The 22,405-nt window shown below is 41.2% G+C and overlaps 1 protein-coding gene across 1 annotated transcript in view; it reads left to right on the top strand.

The window, feature by feature from the left end:
* The window catches only part of LOC311054051 (uncharacterized protein), a gene marked incomplete at its 3' end in the record, with an annotated part of 82,920 nt that overhangs the window by 36,792 nt on the left and 23,723 nt on the right, over positions 1–22,405 (top strand). Inside the window, exons 10-21 of the mRNA XM_084069931.1 lie at positions 963–1,078; positions 1,883–2,103; positions 2,694–2,838; positions 3,502–3,608; positions 4,299–4,948; positions 5,817–5,968; positions 6,691–6,908; positions 7,502–7,637; positions 9,613–9,719; positions 10,773–10,838; positions 22,134–22,181; positions 22,212–22,405. The exon at positions 22,212–22,405 is cut by the window's right edge and continues 19 nt beyond it. Coding sequence (XP_083926057.1) covers positions 963–1,078; positions 1,883–2,103; positions 2,694–2,838; positions 3,502–3,608; positions 4,299–4,948; positions 5,817–5,968; positions 6,691–6,908; positions 7,502–7,637; positions 9,613–9,719; positions 10,773–10,838; positions 22,134–22,181; positions 22,212–22,405 — 2,160 coding nt within the window. The remainder of the gene's footprint in view (positions 1–962; positions 1,079–1,882; positions 2,104–2,693; positions 2,839–3,501; positions 3,609–4,298; positions 4,949–5,816; positions 5,969–6,690; positions 6,909–7,501; positions 7,638–9,612; positions 9,720–10,772; positions 10,839–22,133; positions 22,182–22,211) is intronic.

Genomic DNA, 22,405 nt, shown 5'->3' with positions numbered 1-22,405 from the left:
GTAAAATCTCCACGGTGGTGTGTTTATTTTTGGAACACAGTTCTTATATGAAGCGATCTAAGATTCCCCAATGAGGATATCAATACAAAAAGTAAAGCCTGCTGAAAAGTGCCCTCTACTGGCAGTGACGTCAGGACTTCGGTGCTCTATAACCTAAAACTCAAATCTAAAATCCACTATAATTTAAGAGTATGCAGGTTTATTCATAAAGCACTTTTTCTCTTCCTAGAAACGTAGTGGAGCCAAAAGTACAATATTTGTGATGAAATGTAGTGGAGTGAATGTTATAAATGTCCCAAAATACTCTTATTAGTCCTCAAATGTAAATAACTTTGGTAAAAGTTTGAGATTGAGATTTGAATAATAATCAAACCAAAATAGCCGATCTACAAGCAGCGCGACACGTTGTGAGCTTGTAGATCTACTATACACGGAAGGAAAACACTTCCCCCTACGTCATCAGCCCCAGCCAATCACACAGATTGGATCTCAACAGAGCCAAACTGTTTCCACCAGCGAAGAATGAATTTACCTAACTCTGGTCCACTGTGCCAGGAGCAGTGTTATTCTATAGATGGAAACATCCTTTTAACGAGCGAGGTCTAAACTGTAGTAAAAATAAAGAAAACAATGTCGCTACTCACCGAAACAAAGACAGTTTTATAATGTTGAAAGACTGTTCTCCGCGGTGGGAAACATCTCAGAACCTTTTGTGTAAAATACACTTATGGCCAGAAAATAAAATATGACCTCCAGATGGAACATCTTTGATTGACCCAAGTGCACATTCAGTGTCTGTAGGAGGGTGCAGGGTACCTGGACCTCTACGACTGGACCATAGTCATATCATCCACATATTTACACTGGTCTGTTCCAAGAAGACAAATAAAACAAGCACCTAATGTATTTTAGTCATTTAAAAACATATTTTTTTATATTTATCTACCAAATTCACCCTGCAGATGTTACAAGGAAGGCCAGATTGGCCAATTTTGGAATAAGCAGTGCAGGAAAAACAAGCTGGAGGGCGAAGGAGACTATGGATGGTGTACCGTATACAAGAAGTGCTGACATCCAGGTTTGTTGTTATTCTGCATGAGAACAATTTAATCAATGAAAAAGTATGCATAGCGTTCATGCAGGGTACGGAAGTGTCATACGCTCAGCTGTAATCAGCTGTCTGTCTGTTGATTGCTTTCAATCGGCCACGTTTTCCTACACACCAATCACACATCATTCCCTCAACAAGGCGGTCTGTTTAAATACGGCTCCCTCCTAAACACTGCTCTTCAATTGCTGCCACTGGCAATAGCTTGCCTCCACCACCCCAGCCTCCTTATAGTTCAGAGTCATTACTTAAGGGGTTGATCTGAAATTCATGTGTGCATGTGTAACACCCGGGGGATTTGGACCCGGGTTTCCTGCTTGGAAAGCCAACATCTTAACTGCTAAGCCAAAGGGATATCCCTATCGTTCGGGGGAGATATTAGTCTTTCAGGTCATCAGGCTGAGGTAGTGAACCACTCTGTTACACATGGCTCTAAAGTAAACTGGAATTTAATGTTTGCATGGCTCTAAACTGAATGCAATGTTCTATGGCATTAATGTTAAAATGCATTCAAGTTTGCACGACTCAAGTTAATCTGATTAAATGTCTTGCAATGGGCTCTTGTATACCTGTGGGGGGTTTTGTATAGCGTTCCCTGATTTTGCTTAGCATGCTGCTTGGCAAAATGTAGGGAACATCTTAAAGAGCGGAGCCATTAACGCCAAGTTTAACTGTATTCTATTTGTTGCAATTTAATGGTTAAATCTACTTTGACGTGAGTGTTCCTGACTGAACAACACATACTGTCACTAAATGTTCATGTTCATTCTGAAGGTGGCTGGGATGTTGTTATATTACATCCTGTCTGGAGGACACCATCCATTTGGCAACGGCCCTTGGCGTGAAACCGGCATTCTGACTGGAGACTTCGACATTGAGGATGCTGACGATGACATTGGCAAGGATCTCATCGGGTGGATGATCAATGAAGACCCAGAGAACAGACCTACAGTGGAGGAATGCTTGGCTCATCCCTACTTCTGGGGAAATGAAAAGTATGAGAAACAGTAAAATATTTTCCATTGTACACATAGTATTTTATTATACTCTCACTGACATCTCAATGTTATTTATTCCTGTTTCTAGTGACTGATTTTGTCCTTCTAAGGCATTACTTTCTTTCAATTTAAAAAACATATTTTTCATAAAATGTCATTGAAAGATGGGCTAACATTCATGAGAAGGACAATAACAGTCAGGCTTCAAGTGGTTAAACATGGGGGAAAGTTCCTTTCACACAAAGATTTAGCGGCCCCCCCTGGGGCCGTAACTCTGAGATCCCCCTAGGGGTTTAAAAGTGTTTTAAAGTGAAATACCATTTTAAGACCTACTTTCAAAAGTAGTGAAAATACCTGATTCCATGCTTTCAACCTGTTACATCACATTTTGTTTAGCTTGTAGATCTGCTATTTTTGCTATCTATCTTTCTTCACATATGTATATTTTTTCGTTTGTAATGAAATTCTAAACATATATATGCCAGGTTTAAAGTAGTTAACAGTTTGATCTAACAGTAACTTTTCTACCAACATGTTTTAAGAGAGATGGTTTTAGTAAATTATTTTTGTTTTGTCAAATCTTGCAGGAAAGTAGAGTTCCTGAAACTGTTTGGAAATGAAGAAGAAGTAAAGAACTACAGTCACCCAGACCATCAGAACCTCCTGGAAGACTTGGACCGTCGAGAACTGTTTAATGATGAGGATGGATGGAAAGACGCAATGAAAGCCAAGGTAACTAAAGCATCTTTAGAGGTTAACATTTGTCTTTATGTCTATTAGACTAGTCAAGGGTTCCCAAACCTTTAAGGCCACAACCCCCAAAATTATCATATTTGAACTGAGGACCCCCCAAAATTATCATATTTGAACTGGGGACCCCCCCAAATTATCATATTTGAACTGGGGACCCACCAAAATTATCATATTTGAACTGGGGACCCCCCAAAAATATCATATTTGAACTGAGGACCCCCCCCCCCACCCGGACAAGCACTTGGAATTGTAGGCATTATCTTTAGTTTGACTCCGTTCCATGCACGGATAAATATTGTGAAAATAGCCGATCTACAAGCTCACAACGCCTCTTAGTGCGAGGCGTTGTGAGCTTGTAGATCGGCTATTTTCACAATATTTATCCGTGCATGGAACGTGCAAGGCAACTCTTTCTTCTGTAATATTTGCCAATTTAGTATTAAAAAGATAAAAGTAAAAAAAAAAAGTAATGTAAATGTCACTTTATAAATGTGCAGATACCCTGTATACACTTATACTGTATGTTGGTTTGTTTACTGTTGAGGGAGAAAACAATGTTGCACGTTAAGCTAATCATCTGGGGACCCTCCAAAATAATTTGGGGTCTAGTTCATGTAATATTTAAGGTGTATGTTTTTCCAGTTGCCACCCAAGGTGTACCAGGAGATGGAGGAAAGGAGAGGGAAGACAGTATACTCCAAGAATGTATGTGAATTGCTGCGCTTCATATGCAATCTCCATGAGCACCAGTAAGTTGAATTTGATTTGAAAATAACAGTGTAGTCGCTAACATTAATTTAGAAGTACAATTATAGATTTGTCCACTTCCTTGGACTTCATAAAATGTGGCATTAATGATCAGTAGGCTGCCCCCCCCTCCCCCTCAAAACATTAATATGCGTTGGGTTGAAAAGGTCAAAGGTCATGGTCACCATTGACAGACATTGCCCTCCACCCAGGTGCATTTGTTTAATCTATCGCACGCACGCACACAGCCAGCAGCCCCGTCATCATAAAGTTAATCTCATATGGAATATGATGATATCATTATGTGATGAAAAATGATAAATGTTTCACAGCATTTTATTTCATTCAGTTTTAAATGTTTTATCTTCTCTGTCTCATATTGAAGCTTGTCAATGATTAGGAGCCAAGAAGCTGAATTCAGTAATGTGATGTGTTTTATTACTTTTTAAGCAGCAGATAGATAGATGTCAGTGTGTTCAGTACTTTATAAAGCAGCAGTTAGATAGATGTCAGTGTGTTCAGTACTTTATAAAGCAGCAGTTAGATAGATGTCAGTGTGTTCAGTACTTTATAAAGCAGCAGATAGATAGATGTCAGTGTGTTCAGTACTTTATAAAGCAGCAGATAGATAGATGTCAGTGTGTTCATCATAACATTTAGTGTTCAGTGATCACTGCTTTGTGTGTTTACAGTGCTGAGGCTGCTGCTGACATTGACCTGATGGAGATGTTTCCTGGTCTGTTTGACTGTGTCTACCTGTTTGCCCAAGACCAAGGCTGGAACACACGAGTCACCCTGAAAAATATGTTCATGGCCACAAACAAAAAAATACTACTCACACAACGAAAATGGCTCAGAATCAGTAAAAGGTGGAGTCAAGAGTTAGAGAAGCTTGCGAACACTCATGAGGATGACAAAGTTGTCAAAGTTGGGAATGCTGTGATGGGGAAAGGTGGTGAATTCCACATAGCAAAGGGAATAGATGGAACTGAGGTGTACTTGGGGTTAAGAAATGACGGCACTGAAGTTGCAGTGAAGAAAATGACTAAAGAAAACTATGAAGTGCTGAAGAACGAGAAAGACTTTTTAAGTCTTACAGAGCTTGATGATCCTTCCATTGTACGATATGTGGACTTTGTAGAGGATGAGAACTTTGGATACCTTGTTCTTCAGTTATGTGAATACACACTGGAAGACCACATCATGGGAGGAATTGAATTTCCTGGAGGCCGTCTTTCTGAACAGGAGATTGCACAACAAGTTTTCACTGGCTTAAAGATACTCCATCATCAGGATCCTCCAATTCTCCACCGCAATATCAAGCCTCAGAATGTCTTGATTGGTAAGTGTTATGTTTAATGTTTATTTAATATTGATCATGATCACAGGTTTAAAAAGACAGGTGGCATTAAAACACTGAATTATTTTTCTTGCTGATTACACTATAGAACTTCAATCTTCATAAATCAAAAGTTCAGAATCTAAAATGTGCAGTCTATCTAAAAATCTAATAACCTAAAACACAATTCTAAAATCCACTATCATTTAACAGTATGCAGGCTTAAGTGGTTTATTCATAATGCACTTTTTCTCTTCCTAGAATTGGAGTGGAGTCAAAAATACAATATTTGTCATGAAATGTACAGTGAATGTTATAAATGTCCCAAAATACTATGATTAGTCCTCAAATGGAAATGAGTTAGTACATGTTTGAGATCGATGTGGAAATAATAATCAAACCAAGATGGCAGATCTACAAGCTCACGCCGCGCTGCGACACATTGTGAGCTTGTAGGTCTACTATTTTACAGAAGGGAAACACTTCCCTCTATGTCATCGGATTGCAGCTCGACAGAGCTAAACTGTTTCCACCAGCGAAGAAGGAATTCACGGAAGCAAAGACAGTTTTATAATGTTGAAAGACTGTTCTTCGTGGTGGGACACATATCAGAAACACACCTTTTGTGTAAAATGCACTTAAGGCCAGAAAATAAATTATGTCCGCCAGATAGAAAATCTTTGATTGACCCAACTGCACATTCAGTGTCTGTAGGAGGGTGCAGGGTACCTGGACCTCTACGACTGGGCCATAGTCATATCATCCATGTATTTACACTGGTCTGTTACAAGATGAAAAATAAAACAAGCACCTAATGTATTTTAGTCATTTAAAATATGTTTTTTATTCATCTACCAAATTTACCCTGCAGATGTTACAAGGAAGGCCAGATTGGCCGATTTTGGAATAAGCAGACGGCTGACCAGAGGACAAGGCATTACAGATTGCTGGAAGGCGAAGGAGACCATTAATGCAGAATATGGTGATGAAGATGTTCCGTATAAAAGAAGTGCTGACATCCAGGTTTGTTGTTATTCTGCATGAGAACAATTTAATCAATGAAAAATTAGGCATAGCGTTAGTTCATGGAGGGCACAGAAGTCTCATACGCTCAGCTTTAATCAGCTGTCTGTCTGCTGATTGCTTTCAATCGGCCACGCTTTCCTACACACCAATCATACATCATATCCTCAACAAGGCGGTCTGTTTAAATACGACTCCCTCCTAAACACTGCTCTTCAATTGCTGCCACTGGCAATAGCTCCTTATAGTTCAGAGTCATTACTCAAGCGGTTGAACTAAAATTCATGTGTGCATGTGTAACACCCGAGATTCAAACCCGGGTCACCCGCTTGGAAAGCCAACATCTTAACCGCTAAGCCAAAGGGATATCTCTGTCATTTGGGGGAGATATTAGAGTTTCACGTCATCAGGCTGAGGTAGTGAACCACTCTGTTACACATGGCTCTTAAATAAACTGGAATTTAATGTTTGCATGGCTCTAAACTGAATGCAATGTTCTATGGCTTTAATGTTAAAATGCTTTAAGGTTTTGCATAGCGTTCCCTGATTTTGCTTAGCATGCTGTTTAGCAAAATGTAGGGAACATCTTAAAGAGCGGAGCCATTAACGCCAAGTTTAACTGTATTCTTTTTGTTTAAATTTAATGGTTAAATCTACTTTGACGTGAGTGTTCCTGACTGAACAACACATACTGTCACTAAATGTTCATGTTCATTCTGAAGGTGGCTGGGATGTTGTTATATTACATCCTGTCTGGAGGACACCATCCATTTGGCTCCATTGTTTGTGAAGCCGACATTCAGGATGGAAAGTACAAACTGGACCATGTTCAGGATGTGGTTGCCAAGGATCTCATCGAGAGGATGATCAATGAAGACCCAGAGAACAGACCTACAGTGGAGGAATGCTTGGATCATCCCTACTTCTGGGGAAATGAAAAGTATGAGAAACAGTCAAATATTTTCCATTGTACACATAGTATTTTATTATACTCTCACTGACATCTCAGTGTTATTTATTCCTGCTTTTAGTGACTGATATTTTCCTTCTAAGGCATTACTTTCTTTCAACATATTTTTCATAAAAAGTCATTGAAAGATGGTCTAACATTCATTAGAAGGACAAAATCAGTCAGGCTTCAAGTGGTTAATAAAAACATGGGGGTAAAAGTTCCTTTCACACAAAGATTTAGCGGCCCCCCTTGTAGTAACTCTGAGATCCCCCAGGGGTTTAAACGTGTTTTAAAGTGAAATACCATTTTAAGCCCTATTTTCAAAAGTAGTGTAATTACCTGATTCCATGCTTTCAACCTGTTACATCACATTATTTGAGCTTGTAGATCTGCTATTTTTGCTATCTATCTTTTTTCATATATATATATTTTTTCATTTGTAATGAAATTCTCAACATATATTTGCCAGGTTTAAAGTAGTTAACAGTTTGATCTTACAGTAACTTTTCTACCAACAAAGTCCAACATGTTTTAAGAGTGATGGTTTTAGTAAATTATTTTTGTTTTGTCATATCTTGCAGGAAAGTAGAGTTCCTGAAACTGGTTGGAAATGAAGAAGAAGTAGAAAACTACAGTCACCCAGACCACCAGAACCTCATGGAAGACTTGGACCGTCGAGGACCGTTTGATGAATGGAAAGACACAATGAAAGCCAAGGTAACTAAAGCATCTTTAGAGGTTGACATGTGTCTTGTGTCAAGGGTTCCCAAACCTTTCAGGCCACAACCCCCCAAAATAATCATATTTGAACTGGGGACCCTGTGTCATAGCAAAGATGTACAACCGCATGATACTAAACCGGATTAGGGACGCCATTGACCCACACCTGAGGGACAACCAAAATGGCTTCAGAAAGGGAAGGACCACCGTAGGTCAGATCCTGGCCTTAAGGAGGATCATCGAGGAGGTGAAGAAGAACAACTTGACAGCAGTGCTGTGTTTTATTGACTTCAAAAAGGCCTTTGATTCAATAGACAGAGGCATAATGCTGAAAATCCTCAAGGCTTACGGGGTACCCCCGAATCTACTCCGGGCCATAGAGGCCATGTACAAGGGCAAAAGAGCCAAGGTGGTAACCCCAGATGGCATCAGCGAGGATTTCCAAATCCTAGCAGGGGTGCAGCAGGGAGACACTCTTGCCCCCTTCCTCTTTGTCATAGCCCTGGACTACGCGCTCAGGAAAGCCATCAACGGGCGGGAGCAGGAGCTTGGCTTCACAATTACACCAAGGAAGTCCAGAAGAAACCCTGCTATAGCCCTGGCAGACCTAGACTACGCAGATGACATCTGCCTGGTGTCTGACCGCGTGGAGCAGGCACAGGAACTCCTGAACAGAGTGGAGGTGGAATGTGCTAAGGTTGGCCTCAGACTGAATGCAAAGAAGACTGAGGTAATCACCTATAACATCATCATGGACCATCCGCCGATTACAACATCAGATGGCAAAGCTCTGCGAGAGGTCAATGACTTCAAATACCTGGGTTCCTGGGTGAACTCCACAGAACAGGACGTTAAGGTCAGGAAGGCACTAGCGTGGAGGGCCCTGAACGGTATGTCAAGAGTATGGTGCTCGAATCTCCCTCGACACTTAAAGCTAAGCCTATTCCACGCCACTGTGGAGTCTGTCCTCCTGTATGGCTGCGAAAGCTGGACCCTGACACCCAACCTGCAGAAGTCCCTGGATGGGTGCTACACCAGAATGCTACGAACTGTTCTGAATGTGGACCAGAACATCCACATTACCAACAAGGACCTGTACGGGCAACTGCCGAGGCTCAGCAAGAAGGTAGCAGTCAGGAGGATGAGACTGGCCGGCCACTGCCACAGACATCGGGAGCTCCCGGCCAGCAGGCTGGTCCTGTGGGAACCAACGCGCGGGCATCGATCGCGAGGACGTTCCGTGCTAACGTATGTGGACGTCCTGAAGAAGGATGTGGGAGCTGAAAGCTCTGCGGAGCTGGCCGGGTGTATGGAGAATCGGAGGGATTGGAGACTCCGATGGAAGCTCGTCTGAGGACGACTGAGAGAGAGAACTGGGGACCCCCCCAAAATTATCATATTTGAACTGAGGACTCCCCAAAATAATCATATTTGAACTGGGGACCCCCCCAAAATTATCATATTTGAACTGAGGACCCCCAAAATAATCATATTTGAACTGGGGACCCCCAAAATAATCATATTTGAACTGGGGACCCCCAAAATAATCATATTTGAATGAGGACCCCCCACCCTGACAAGCACTTGGAACTGTAGGCATTATCTTTAGTTTGACTCGGTTCCATGCACGGATAAATATTGTGAAAATAGCCGATCTACAAGCTCACAACGCCTCTTAGTGCGAGGCGTTGTGAGCTTGAAGATCGGCTATTTTCACAATGTTTGCCTCTTTCTTCTGTAATATTTGCCAATTTGGTATTAAAAAGGTCTTAAAAGTAATGTAATTGTAACTTTATAAATGTGCAGATACCCTGTATACACTTATACTGTATGTTGGTTTGTTTAATGTTGAGTGAGAAAACAATGTTGCACATTAAGATAATCATCTTAGAGGAGGGGCCCCTCCAAAATAATTTGGAACCCCAGTTTGGGGGTCTAGTTCATGTCATATTTAAGGTGTGTGTTTTTCCAGTTGCCACCCAAGGTGTACCAGGAGATGGAGGAAAGGAGAGGGAAGACAGGATACTCTGAGAATGGATTTGAATTGCTGCGCTTCATACACAATCTCCATGAGCACCAGTAAGATGAATTTGATTTGAAAATAACAGTGTAGTCGCTAACATTAATTTAGAAGTACAATTATAGATTTGTCCACTTCCTTGGGTGTGTAGTCTTACCTAAAGTGGGGTAGGATGTTTGGTAGAACTTGGTCAATATATAGCCATTTTTTTCATTTTTATGAAAAAAAAAAACATGAAAATGCTTTGGGTTGAAAAGGTCAAGGGTCATGGTCACCATTGACAGACATTGCCCTCCACCCAGGTGCATTTGTTTAATTCATCACACACACACACACACACACACACACACACACACACACACACACACACACACACACACACACACACACACACACACACACACACACACACACACACACACACACAGCCAGCCAGCAGCCCCATCATCATAAAGTTAATGTCATATGGAATATGATGATATCATTATGTGATGAAAACTGATAAATGTTTCACAGCATTTTATTTTCAGTTGTATGTTCAACCAGTTCCACATTCAGTTTTAAATGTTTTATCTTCTCTGTCTCATATTGAAGCTTGTCAATGATTAGGAGCCAAGAAGCTGAATTCAGTAATGTGATGTGTTTTATTACTTTATAAAGCAGCAGTTAGATAGATGTCAGTGTGTTCAGTACTTTATAAAGCAGCAGTTAGATAGATGTCAGTGTGTTCAGTACTTTATAAAGCAGCAGATAGATAGATGTCAGTGTGTTCAGTACTTTATAAAGCAGCAGATAGATAGATGTCAGTGTGTTCAGTACTTTATAAAGCAGCAGTTAGATAGATGTCAGTGTGTTCAGTACTTTATAAAGCAGCAGTTAGATAGATGTCAGTGTGTTCAGTACTTTATAAAGCAGCAGTTAGATAGATGTCAGTGTGTTCAGTACTTTATAAAGCAGCAGATAGATAGATGTCAGTGTGTTCAGTACTTTATAAAGCAGCAGATAGATAGATGTCAGTGTGTTCAGTACTTTATAAAGCAGCAGTTAGATAGATGTCAGTGTGTTCATCATAACATGTAGTGTTCAGTGATCACTGCTTTGTGTGTTTACAGTGCTGAGGCTGCTGCTAGGATTGACCTGATGGAGATGTTTCCTGGTCTGTTTGACTGTGTCTACATGTTTGTCCTAAAGCAAGGCTGGAACACACAAGTCACCCTGGAGAAGATGTTAAGGTCGACGTCCACACATCTTAGCGACAGTGGTGCTTCTAGCTCTGATGGTGCTTCTAGCTCTGATGATGGTGCTTCTAGCTCTGATGATGGTGCTTCTAGCTCTGATGATGCCCTGATGGGGCCCCCCATTCAGCCCCCCTCTCGCATCATCATCGCAGCTTTTAACTCTGATGGTGCTACTCTGATTGTGATGCTTCTAGCTCTGATGCTGCTTCTATACTGCTGGTTCTATCCCCCCCACCCATTCAGCCCCTCGAATAATTTTAAAGACGTACTGAAGTGACATTTTCGGTCATTTTATTTTGAAGGTTCAGCCTGAAACGTCGGCTCAACGACTCTAAACCAATCAGAAGGTCCCATCCCTTCAGGCTATGGGACGTTGGATCTCAATCACTTCAGCTGTGCGTAACACGGCTAGTGTTTGTTTACAAGTGAGAGAGAGACGGCCAGTGAAGCACGTTTGCTACTACCTGGCTTATTTCTAACCTATAATGTTTTCAGATACATATTTTAGTGTGCAGATGAAGTTTAAAATGAGTAATACACTCATCTTCAATGAGATTCAAAACGGAGTATCTCTGTAATTAAAATCAGCTGTGTTTGAAGAACGTGCAGCTATGGGAATCAAACATGTAATCAAGATTCATTTATATTCATGAAGGCTGCGTTATGTCATCACGCAGCACGTTTTCGTTTACAGGAAGTAATTAAGATTGGCTTTTTAGGGACTTTAGATGTAAAAATACACAAAAATGTTTTTTTTTTTCATTTTTTTTGCATCTATTGTTAGGTATGCCCATATGATGACCGTACGGATATGCTCTAAAAGTGTGAAAAACATATTTTTCATTTCACTACACCTTTAATATCAGAATAGTGATGTATTATTGTATATATTATTATATACAATAATATTATTATTTCAGCTGTTATGATTCATAACATGTAAACATGACCCGCTTTAATTACTTCAGTCTATATTAGTAGCTTAATGACTAGTATTAACATTATACTGTCTTTTTTATGTCCAATGTATTTGTATTTAAGTTCATTAAGTTAACATAAGTATAACTAAATGCATTTGAAATTAAATACAAATGTTACTTTTCAGGATTCCAATTGAAAAATAGGCAAAAACAATCTGGATTCGAATTCAAAAATAGCAAAAATAGTTGATCTACAAGCTCAACGCATCACATCTCGATGCTTGTAGATCTGCTATTTTAACTACTTTCGTGCGACACTCTTGTATGATGAAGTAGAACATTAATTCACAAAGAAACAAACAGTTTAAATGTGGAGATATGAGGTTTCTGCCCGACAACAACGATATATTAAACATATTTAAAATAATTACATTACAAATATCTATCTGGTTTTTGTAATGATATGCTTAGCCTTCCAGGCCACTAGGTGGCACAGTGGTACAGTATGTCAGAATACAATGCTCTGTATTTATGTGCTTAGTATTCCAGGCCACTAGGGGCACTGTGGCATGTCAGAATAACATGCTTTGTATTCATGTGGGAGAACGCAGAATAAACGCCATTCATGGCTGAGCAGTCAATGTGGTCAGACTTCAAATCATTACATGGTGTCAGAACAGACGAATTCTCGCCAATATGGATGGATTAAAAGCACCAGATGCATTGAAATTGGATGGAAATATTGCTGAAAACTGGAAAAGATGGAGACAAAAGTTTGAACTTTACATGATAGCCACTGGCATTGAAAACAAGGCACAGAAGGTACAGTCCAGCACGTTGCTACATGTGATTGGGGATGAAGCTCTGGAGATATATAACACATTTGTGTTCGTTAATGGTGAAGATAAAACAAAGCTCAAAACCCTACTGGAGAAATTCGATGCACATTTTACACCCCAAAAAAATGTCACATTTGAAAGACACGTGTTTAATATGCGTGTTCAGGCTCCCAATGAAAATATTGACCAATTTGTCACAGACTTGAGAACAAAAGCAAAATCATGCGAATATGGTGATCTGTGTGACAGTTTAATAAAAGACAGAATTGTCGTGGGAATTAGAGACGACCAAATAAGGGCTAAACTGCTGAGAACTAAGGATTTAGACTTGACCAAGGCTGTGTCAATATGTCGTGCTGCAGAAGCAAGTCGCACACAAATGGATCAGCTGCAAACTGCACAGGCTGAATGCACCATCAATGAAGTAAAAAGAGAGCGCCCAGAACGTCCAAGAACGTCACACATGGAGAACAAGGTGCAAGATTGCAAATACTGTGGCAGAGACCACCAGAAGGGGAAATGTCCGGCATATGGCGAAAAATGCAGAAAATGTGGGAAAATGAACCACTTCTCCACCAAATGCATGTCCAAGACTTATTCAGCAAAGAAGCCAATACACATGGTGGAAGAGCAGTCAGATTCAGAAACAGAATTCTATGTTGACATGGTGAAAGCAAACCACGGGGAAGACTGGGAAGTGAACTTAAAAATCAGTGACCGTAAAGTCAGATTTAAAATAGATACAGGTGCCCAATGCAACGTCATCCCAGAGTCCATTCACAGAGAAATTTGCGATAAATTGGAAAAGTCAACAGCTAAATTGGTGACATATGCAGGACATTGCTTAATGCCAAAGGGCAAATGCCGACTGTTGTCTGAATACAAAGGAAAATACTATGACATCAAATTTCAAGTTGTGGATAAAAAAGTGCAACCGGTGCTAGGACTAAAAAGCAGCGTGCACCTGGGCCTCATAAAACGAGTTGGTGAGGTGAAATATTCCAGAGACTCATGTCTGAGATGTTTGAGGACATAGAAGGAGTGGAGGTGATTGTGGATGACATCCTTGTGTGGGGGCAAGATGAAGAACAGCATAATCAGAGACTCAAAAGAGTGATGGACCGAGTGAGAGAAAAACACATAAGACTGAATCCACAAAAATGCACATTCAAAGCTCAGAAAGTCACCTACATGGGACACATCCTGACAGCCGATGGATTAAACCCAGATCCGAAGAAAGTGGAAGCAGTCAGAAAAATGCAGAAACCCACTAACAAGACAGAGTTACAACAATATTTGGGGATGGTAACATACCTGGGCAAGTTTCTACCACAGTTGTCCACTGTCACTGCCCCACTACGAATCCTGCTGGAAAAGACCACAGAATGGAGCTGGATGGAGGAGCAGGACAAGAGCTTTGAAAACCTGAAAAAAATGGTCACTGAAGCTCCAGTACTACATTTTTATAATGCATCTTGTCCTGTGAAACTGAGTGTGGATGCCTCTAGCTGTGGAGTCGGAGCAGTGCTGTTCCAGGATGAGCGCCCCATAGCTTATGCATCAAAAGCATTTACGGACACTCAAAAACGATATGCACAAATAGAAAAGGAGCTGGCTGCCATAGTGTTCGGCTGTGACAAATTCTACCAGTATCTCTTTGGACGGCCATTTGAAGTTGAAACAGACCACAAGCCATTGGAAAGTATCATGAAAAAGCCTTTGATGGAGACCCCATTAAGACTCCAGAAAATGCTCCTCAGACTACAGAAATACAACATGACAGTGAAATACAAGAAAGGAAAAGAACTGTATGTAGCAGACGCACTGAGCAGGAACTACATGAAGGAAACTTATGATGATGTACAGGTCTGCGCAGTCATGTGTTTACCTATAGCACCTGCCAGACTGGACGAAATTTGTACAGAGACCGCGAAGGACCAGAACCTCACAGTGTTAAAAAAAAGTCATCCTCCAGGGCTGGCCTAACGAAAAGTCAGAAATGCCAGACGAGGCCAAGCCGTACTGGGACTACAGGTGCGAATTGACTGTGGAGGATGAACTGATTCTCAAGGGTAACAGAGTAGTGATTCCAGACACTCTGAGGAAGAACATGTTGAAGAAATTGCATGCCAGCCACCAAGGGATTGAAAAAACCAAAAGACTGGCGAGGGATATCATGTTTTGGCCAGGGATGTCAGCCCAGATAGCTGACGTGGTGTCAAAATGTTCCATATGCAACACATACAAAAGGCAGAATTGCAAAGAGCCCATGATTGGTCATGACATACCAGACAGACCCTGGCAAAAGATAGCCACAGACATTTTCGAACTGAATGGAGAACAGTACTTGATCCTGGTTGACTACTATTCCAGCTTCTTCGAAGTTAATAAACTAACTAGTACAAAAAGCCAGTCAGTCATCAACATCTGCAAACAGCAATTTGCACGTCATGGAATAGCAGATGAGCTCGTTTCGGATAATGGGACTCAGTACTCATCCGCAGAATTCAAGCAATTCAGTGTGGAATATGGCTTTAAACACACTACATCATCTCCCACATACCCCCAATCTAATGGGAAGGCAGAAAAGGCGGTGCAGATCGCAAAGACATTGCTGAGAAAAGCTAAAGCAGACAAAACAGACCCTTACCTCGCCCTGTTGGATTATCGAAATACGCCTTTGGATGGCCTTCCTTCACCAGCACAGTTACTCATGGGCCGTAGAACAAAAACAAGGCTGCCCACACAAAAACTGCTACTGCCAGAAAAGATGGAAGGAGTGCGGGACAAACTAAAAGCAAACCAGGCCAAAAAGAAACACTACTATGACAAAGGATCACACACGCTGCCAACCCTCAAACCAGGTGACGCCGTGAGGGTGAGAGAGGGTAAGCAGTGGAGGCCTGCCAAAGTATTGAGAACAACCCCTGAGCCACGGTCATATGTGGTTGAAGCAGATGGTCATCAGTACAGGCGAAATAGACGGGAGCTGATCAGAACATACGAGGAAACCCCTGCTCCAACTGAGGAAACCCCTGCTCCAACTGAAGAGGGACCAGAGGAGAAAGGACCAAGACGTTACCCAGGGAGAGAGCGCAAGCCTAGAGAAAAACTAGACTTACGAACAGTTGTATCCCTGCAGTCTAAGTACCAAACACACTCTCTCACGCACACACACGACAACCCACACACACACACACACACACACACACACACACACACACACACACACACACACACACACACACACACACACACACACACACACACACACCAAAAATGACTTTTTCACATGGACATGTTGACACATAGAAATATGTTGTTTTGCAATTTGTTGTTGCTCTTTGTTGCCATTATTCTGTTATCAGCATTGCTAAACCTCCCTCACCGTTAAGGTTGTAAGTTCCTTTACCTTAGTTGAAAAGTATTCAGCAAGATATTATTGCCACATGTTCAGTCATACTTTGTTCAACCAGTTCCATAAGAAAAGGGGAGATGTAATGATATGCTTAGCCTTCCAGGCCACTAGGTGGCACAGTGGTACAGTATGTCAGAATACAATGCTCTGTATTTATGTGCTTAGTATTCCAGGCCACTAGGGGCACTGTGGCATGTCAGAATAACATGCTTTGTATAGACGGGTTTCCGAGCGACGTCATCACAGAGCAGAATGCGCAATCTGCGCATGCCTGGGGGTGGAAGGCGCGTTCGAAAATACAGCCCTGAGCGGCAGTGAGCGCACTGGCCAATACAAACTAATAGGCGAGTGTGCTCCGGTGCGTAATTTCCAAACGCACCCATAGGCTTCCCCCCGCAGCTGCGCGGTCATATTCCTCTCAATGTTTACTAACAGGAAACCTGTCTATTCATGTGGGAGAACGCAGAATAAACGCCATTCATGGCTGAGCAGTCAATGTGGTCAGACTTCAAATCATTACAGTTTTGTTTTATTAAAACATGTAAATATAAAGATTTACTTTTAGATGCAAATATTGTCATTGATATCTGTTCATAAATATTAGTCCCAGACTGCAGTAAGACATTGATTTACATCATAGAATTAAATACAGAACACAGAATTATGTTTTTTATTATATGCACAATGTCACATCAAAGCTTGTGGAAATACTCTAGTAAAGTAAAAGTACCTTAATTATTTGAGTAAATGTACTTAGTTACTTTGCACCACTGATTATGTGTAAATATATAAAGTCATAAATAATAAAACATTACAGATTGTCTATTTCCTCAGGAACCATTAATGAATGGTTCCTGACAGTGAATCATCTACAATGGTGTTTGTTTGTTTTGGCCTGTCCTCTAGCACTGCCTGCAGGCCTGGTTTAGCTACGACATCTCTACATGTTCAGTATGTATGTGTGAATGAACACATGAAAATATAAATCTGCAGAGAAATCAATACTTTTCCAGTGGATATTCGTGTATATATATATATATATTGTAGATCTGCTATTTTTAGCTATCTATCTTTTTTCTGACTTTTCTTTTCATTTGTAATGACATTCTCAACATATATATGCCAGGTTTAAAGTAGTAACAGTAACAGTTTGATCTAACAGTAACTGTAACTAATGTTTTAAGATGTTTTAGTATATTATTTTTGCTTTGTCAAATCCTCCAGGAGAGTAGATTTCCTGAAACTGGTTGGAAATGAAGAAGAAGTAAAGAACTACAGTCACCCAGACCACCACGAACTCATGGAAGACTTGGACCGTCGTGGAGGAGGAGAGTTTAATGATTGGAAAGACATAATGAGAGAAGAGGTAACTAAAGCATCTTTAGAGGTTAACATGTCTTTATTAGTGTGGCAACCAGACTATAGTACTCCTTATACTTTATTTATTTATTATTAGTGTGGTTGCCCTAACAGGGCAACCACACTAATCTGGTTGCCACACTAAACTGGTTGCCCTAACAGGGCAACCAGACTATCGTTATACACGTTCTTTATTTATTTGTTTCTAGATAAACTTTATTTCGGGCCGCTACTCCTCCCACAGTTTATTTTTCCCAATTTAGTGCTATATGTCAAAATGACCGGTCTGACCGGGAATCGTGCACTTGCATAAGGCTAAGAGATTGGTTGCATAGTTTAATTGATATTGATTTATTAGTGCATTAAATTTCCCCATCCACTTTAATGGAAAAGTGAAAAAACTAAAATTCAAGTATTCTTTTCTCAGAAACCGTAAGAGCTAGAGTTACAAGACTTTGAGGGAAGGTTCATAGTTTATTGCCAAATTATTGAAACAATTATTACACCATTCGGCCTCATGGTGGCGCTATAACAGCCCACTTTACCTTTTGGCCTATAACTCTTGAACCGTAGGTCGTAAAATCAAAATTTCTTTTCCCCTAGATTCCTTGGGTCATTACGCAACTCCGCATATAAGCCACGTCCATTTGCGTCTGGATAGATTTTTTTATATTGATTTATTAGTGCATTAAATTTCCCCATTCACTTTAATGGGAATTGCAAAAACTCCCATTCAAGTATTTTTTTCTCGGAAACCGTAAGGGCTACAGTTACAAGACTTGGAGGGGAGGTTAATAGTTTATTGCAAAATTATTAAAAAAAATATCACACCATTCGGCCACATGGTGGCGCTATAACAGTCCACTTTACCTTTTGGCCTATAACTCTTGAACCGTAGGTCGTAAAATCAAAAAATATTTTTCCCTGGATTCCTTAGGTCACGACGCATCTTGCCATATAGGCCACGCCCATTTCCGTCTGGATAGATTTTCCGCCATTTTGAATTTTCTGCAAAACACACTTTTAGCTCCTCCTCATACAGATTTTGTCCAAATCTCACAAAAATCGGCACACATGATCTATGGACCCATGCGATAAACATCTCCAAGCGGAATTTTGATAGTCATTACCGTTCGTCCGTAAATGGCTTCCAAAGTCAGCGGGAGGGGCCCTTTTTACATAAAAGGCCAAAAATCACAAACAAAATTTACGGTCAATCCCAAATTTGAATCACATGTCGAGGGTGGTTTACTCAACAAATTCCCAAAAGCATTTCCACTTTGACCCATAGGGGGCGCCACAAATGCGCAAAACGTAACCGTTTGCTGCAAAAACATTATTTCGGGGTGGATCGATCCTCTCAAAATGAAACGCAAGCGATCTCATGAGAGACGTGACAATGTAATTGGCGCAGCCTCCGACGGTATTCATCCCAGCGTATTCCTCGAGTCCCGGCGGCCGGAGCCCGCGACCGGCGTCGGCGCAACCACACTTTGCAATTGCCCTGAATTGCGACGCGTCTAGTTAGTGTGGTTGCCCTAACAAGGCAACCAGACTATCGTTATAGATAAACTTTGTTTGTTTATTTCTAGATAAACTTTATTTCGGGCCGCTACTCCTCCCACAGTTTATTTTTCCCAATTTAGTGCTATATGTCAAAATGACCGGTCTGACCGGGAATCGTGCACTTGCATAAGGCTAAGAGATTGGTTGCATAGTTTTATTGATATTGATTTATTAGTGCATTAAATTTCCCCATCCACTTTAATGGAAAAGTGAAAAAAATAAAATTCAAGTATTTTTTTCTCAGAAACCGTAAGAGCTACAGTTACCAGACTTTGAGGGGAGGTTCATAGTTTATTGCCAAATTATTTAAACAAATATTACACCATTCGGCCTCATGGTGGCGCTATAAGAGCCCACTTTACCTTTTGGCCTATAACTCTTGAACCGTAGGTCGTGAAATCAAAATTTCTTTTTCCCTAGATTCCTTGGGTCATTACACAACTCCCCATATAGGCCATTTGCGTATGGATAGATTTTTTGATATTGATTTATTAGTGCATTAAATTTCCCCATTCACTTGAATGGGAATTGCAAAAACTCCCATTCAAGTATTTTTTTCTCGGAAACCGTAAGGGCTACAGTTACAAGACTTGGAGGTGAGGTTAATAGTTTATTGCAAAATTATTTAAAACATAATCACACCATTCGGCCACATGGTGGTGCTATAACAGCCCACTTTACCTTTTGGCCTTAAACTCTTGAACCGTAGGTCGTAAAATCTAAATTTATTTTTCCCTGGATTCCTTGGGTCACGACGCATCTTTCCATATAGGCCACGCCCATTTCCGTCTGGATAGATTTTCCGCCATTTTGATTTTTCTTCAAAACACACTTTTAGCTCCTCCTCCCACATATTTTGTCCGAATTTCACAAAAATGGGTACACATGATCTCTGGACCCATGCCATAAACATCTCCAAGCAGAATTTTTATAGTCATTACCGTTCGTCCGTAAATGGCTTCCAAAGTTGGCGGGAGGGGCCCGTTTTACATAAAAGGCCAAAAATCACAAACGAAACTTCCGGTCAATCCCAAATTTGAATTACATGTCAAGGGTGGTTTACGCAACGGATCCCCAAAAGCATTTCCACTTTGATCCATAGGGGGCGCCACAAATGCGAAAAATGTAACATTTCGATGCAAAAACATTATTTCGGGGCGGATCGATCCTCTCAAAATGAAACGCAAGCGATCTCATGAGAGACGTGACAATGTAATTGGCGCAGCCTCCGACGGTATTCCTCCCGGCGTATTCCTCGAGTCCCGGCGGCCGCAGCCCGCGACCGGCGTCGGCGCAACCACACTTTGCAATTGCCCTGAATTGCGACGCGTCTAGTTAGTGTGAGGGCAACCAGACTATCGTATAGATAAACTTTATTTCTCTATTTCTAGATAAACAATACTTCGGGCCGCTACTCCTCCCACAGTTTATTTTTCCCAATTTAGTGCTATATGTCAAAATGACCGGTCTGACCGGGAATCGTGCACTTGCATAAGGCTAAGAGATTGGTTGCATAGTTTAATTGATATTGATTTATTAGTGCATTAAATTTCCCCATCCACCAAAAATCACAAACGAAACCTCCAGTCAATCCCAAATTTGAATCACATGTCAAGGGTGGTTTACTCAACAGATCCCCAAAAGCATTTCAACTTTGATCCATAGGGGGCGCCACAAATGCGCAAAATGTAACGGTTTGATGCTAAAACATTATTTCGGGGTGGATCGATCCTTTCAAAATGAAACGCAAGCGATCTCATGAGAGACGTGACAATGTAATTGGCGCAGCCTCCGACGGTATTCATCCCAGCGTATTCTTTGAGTCCCAGCGGCAACAGCCCGCGACCGGCGTCGGCGCAACCACACTTTTCAATTGCCCTGAATTGCGACGCGTCTAGTTTCTATTAGACTAGTCAAGGGTTCCCAAACCTTTCAGGCCACGACCCCATCAAAATAATCATATTTGAACTGGGGACCCCCCCAAAAGTATCATATTTGAACTGAGGACCCCCCAAAATTATCATATTTGAACTGGGGACCCCCCAAAATAATCATATTTGAACTGAGGACCCCCCACCCTGACAAGCACTTGTAGGCATTATCTTTAGTTTGACTCCATGCACGGATAAATATTGTGAAAATAGCCGATCTACAAGCTCACAACACCTCTTAGTGCGAGGCGTTGTGAGCTTGTAGATCAGCTATTTTCACAATGTTTGCCTCTTTCTTCTGTAATATTTGCCAATTTAGTATTAAATCTTAAAAGTAATGTTATTGTAACTTTATAAATGTGCAGATAACCTGTATACACTTATACTGTATGTTGGTTTGTTTACTGTTGAGTGAGAAAACTATGTTGCACATTAAGATAATCATCTGGGGACCCCCCAAAATAATTTGGACCCCCAGTTTGGGGGTCTAGTTCATGTAATATTTAAGGTGTGTGTTTTTCCAGTTGCCAGAGGTGTTCCAGGAGATGGAGGAAAGGAGAGGGGAGACAGGATACTCTGAGAATGGATTTGGATTGCTGCGCTTCATAATCAGTCTCCATGAGCACCAGTAAGTTGAATTTGATTTGAAAATAACAGTGTAGTCGCTAACATTAATTTAGAAGTACAATTATAGATTTGTTCACTTCCCTGGGTGTGTAGTCTTACCTGAAGTGGGGTAGGATGTTTGGTAGAACTTGGTCAAAGAATATATAGCCATTTTTTTCATTTTTTTTTTCATAAAATGTTGCGTTAATGATCAGTAGGCTGCCCCCCCCCTCCCCCTCAAAACATGAACATGCTTTGGGTTGAAAAGGTCAAGGGTCATGGTCACCATTGACAGACATTGCCCTCCACCCAGGTGCATTTGTTTAATTTATCTCACACACAAACACGCACGCGCGCGCGCGCGCACGCACGCACGCACGCACGCACGCACGCACGCACGCACGCACGCACGCACGCACACACACACACACACACACACACACACACACACACACACACAGCAGCCATCATCATCCTCCATAAAGTTAATCTCATTATGGAATATGATGGTATCATGTGATGAAAACTGATAAATGTTTCACTGCATTTTATTCATTCAGTTTTAAATGTTTTAACTTCTCTGTCTCGTATTGAAGGTTTGTCATAGCCAATGACTGGGATGAACGAGTCACCCTGAAGAAGATGTTTACGACTAGCTCTGATGGTGCTTCTAGCTCTGATGGTGCCCTGGGTGAACCCTCCCTTCAGCCCCCTGCCCCAAACAGCCCCAGAGCTTCTAGCTCTGATGGGGCCCTGATGGGGCCCCCTGCCCCAAACAGCCCCAGAGCTTCTAGCTCTGATGGGGCCCTGATGGGCCACCCTGCCCCAAACAGCCCCAGAGCTTCTGTGTTCTCTAACATCTCAGCTA

Source organism: Gymnoscopelus microlampas, assembly GCF_963454915.1.
Source record: "Gymnoscopelus microlampas genome assembly, chromosome: 10".
Taxonomy (NCBI): domain Eukaryota; kingdom Metazoa; phylum Chordata; class Actinopteri; order Myctophiformes; family Myctophidae; genus Gymnoscopelus; species Gymnoscopelus microlampas.
Note: the sequence above shows the minus strand (reverse complement) of the source record. Positions and strands in the feature narration are given on the sequence as shown.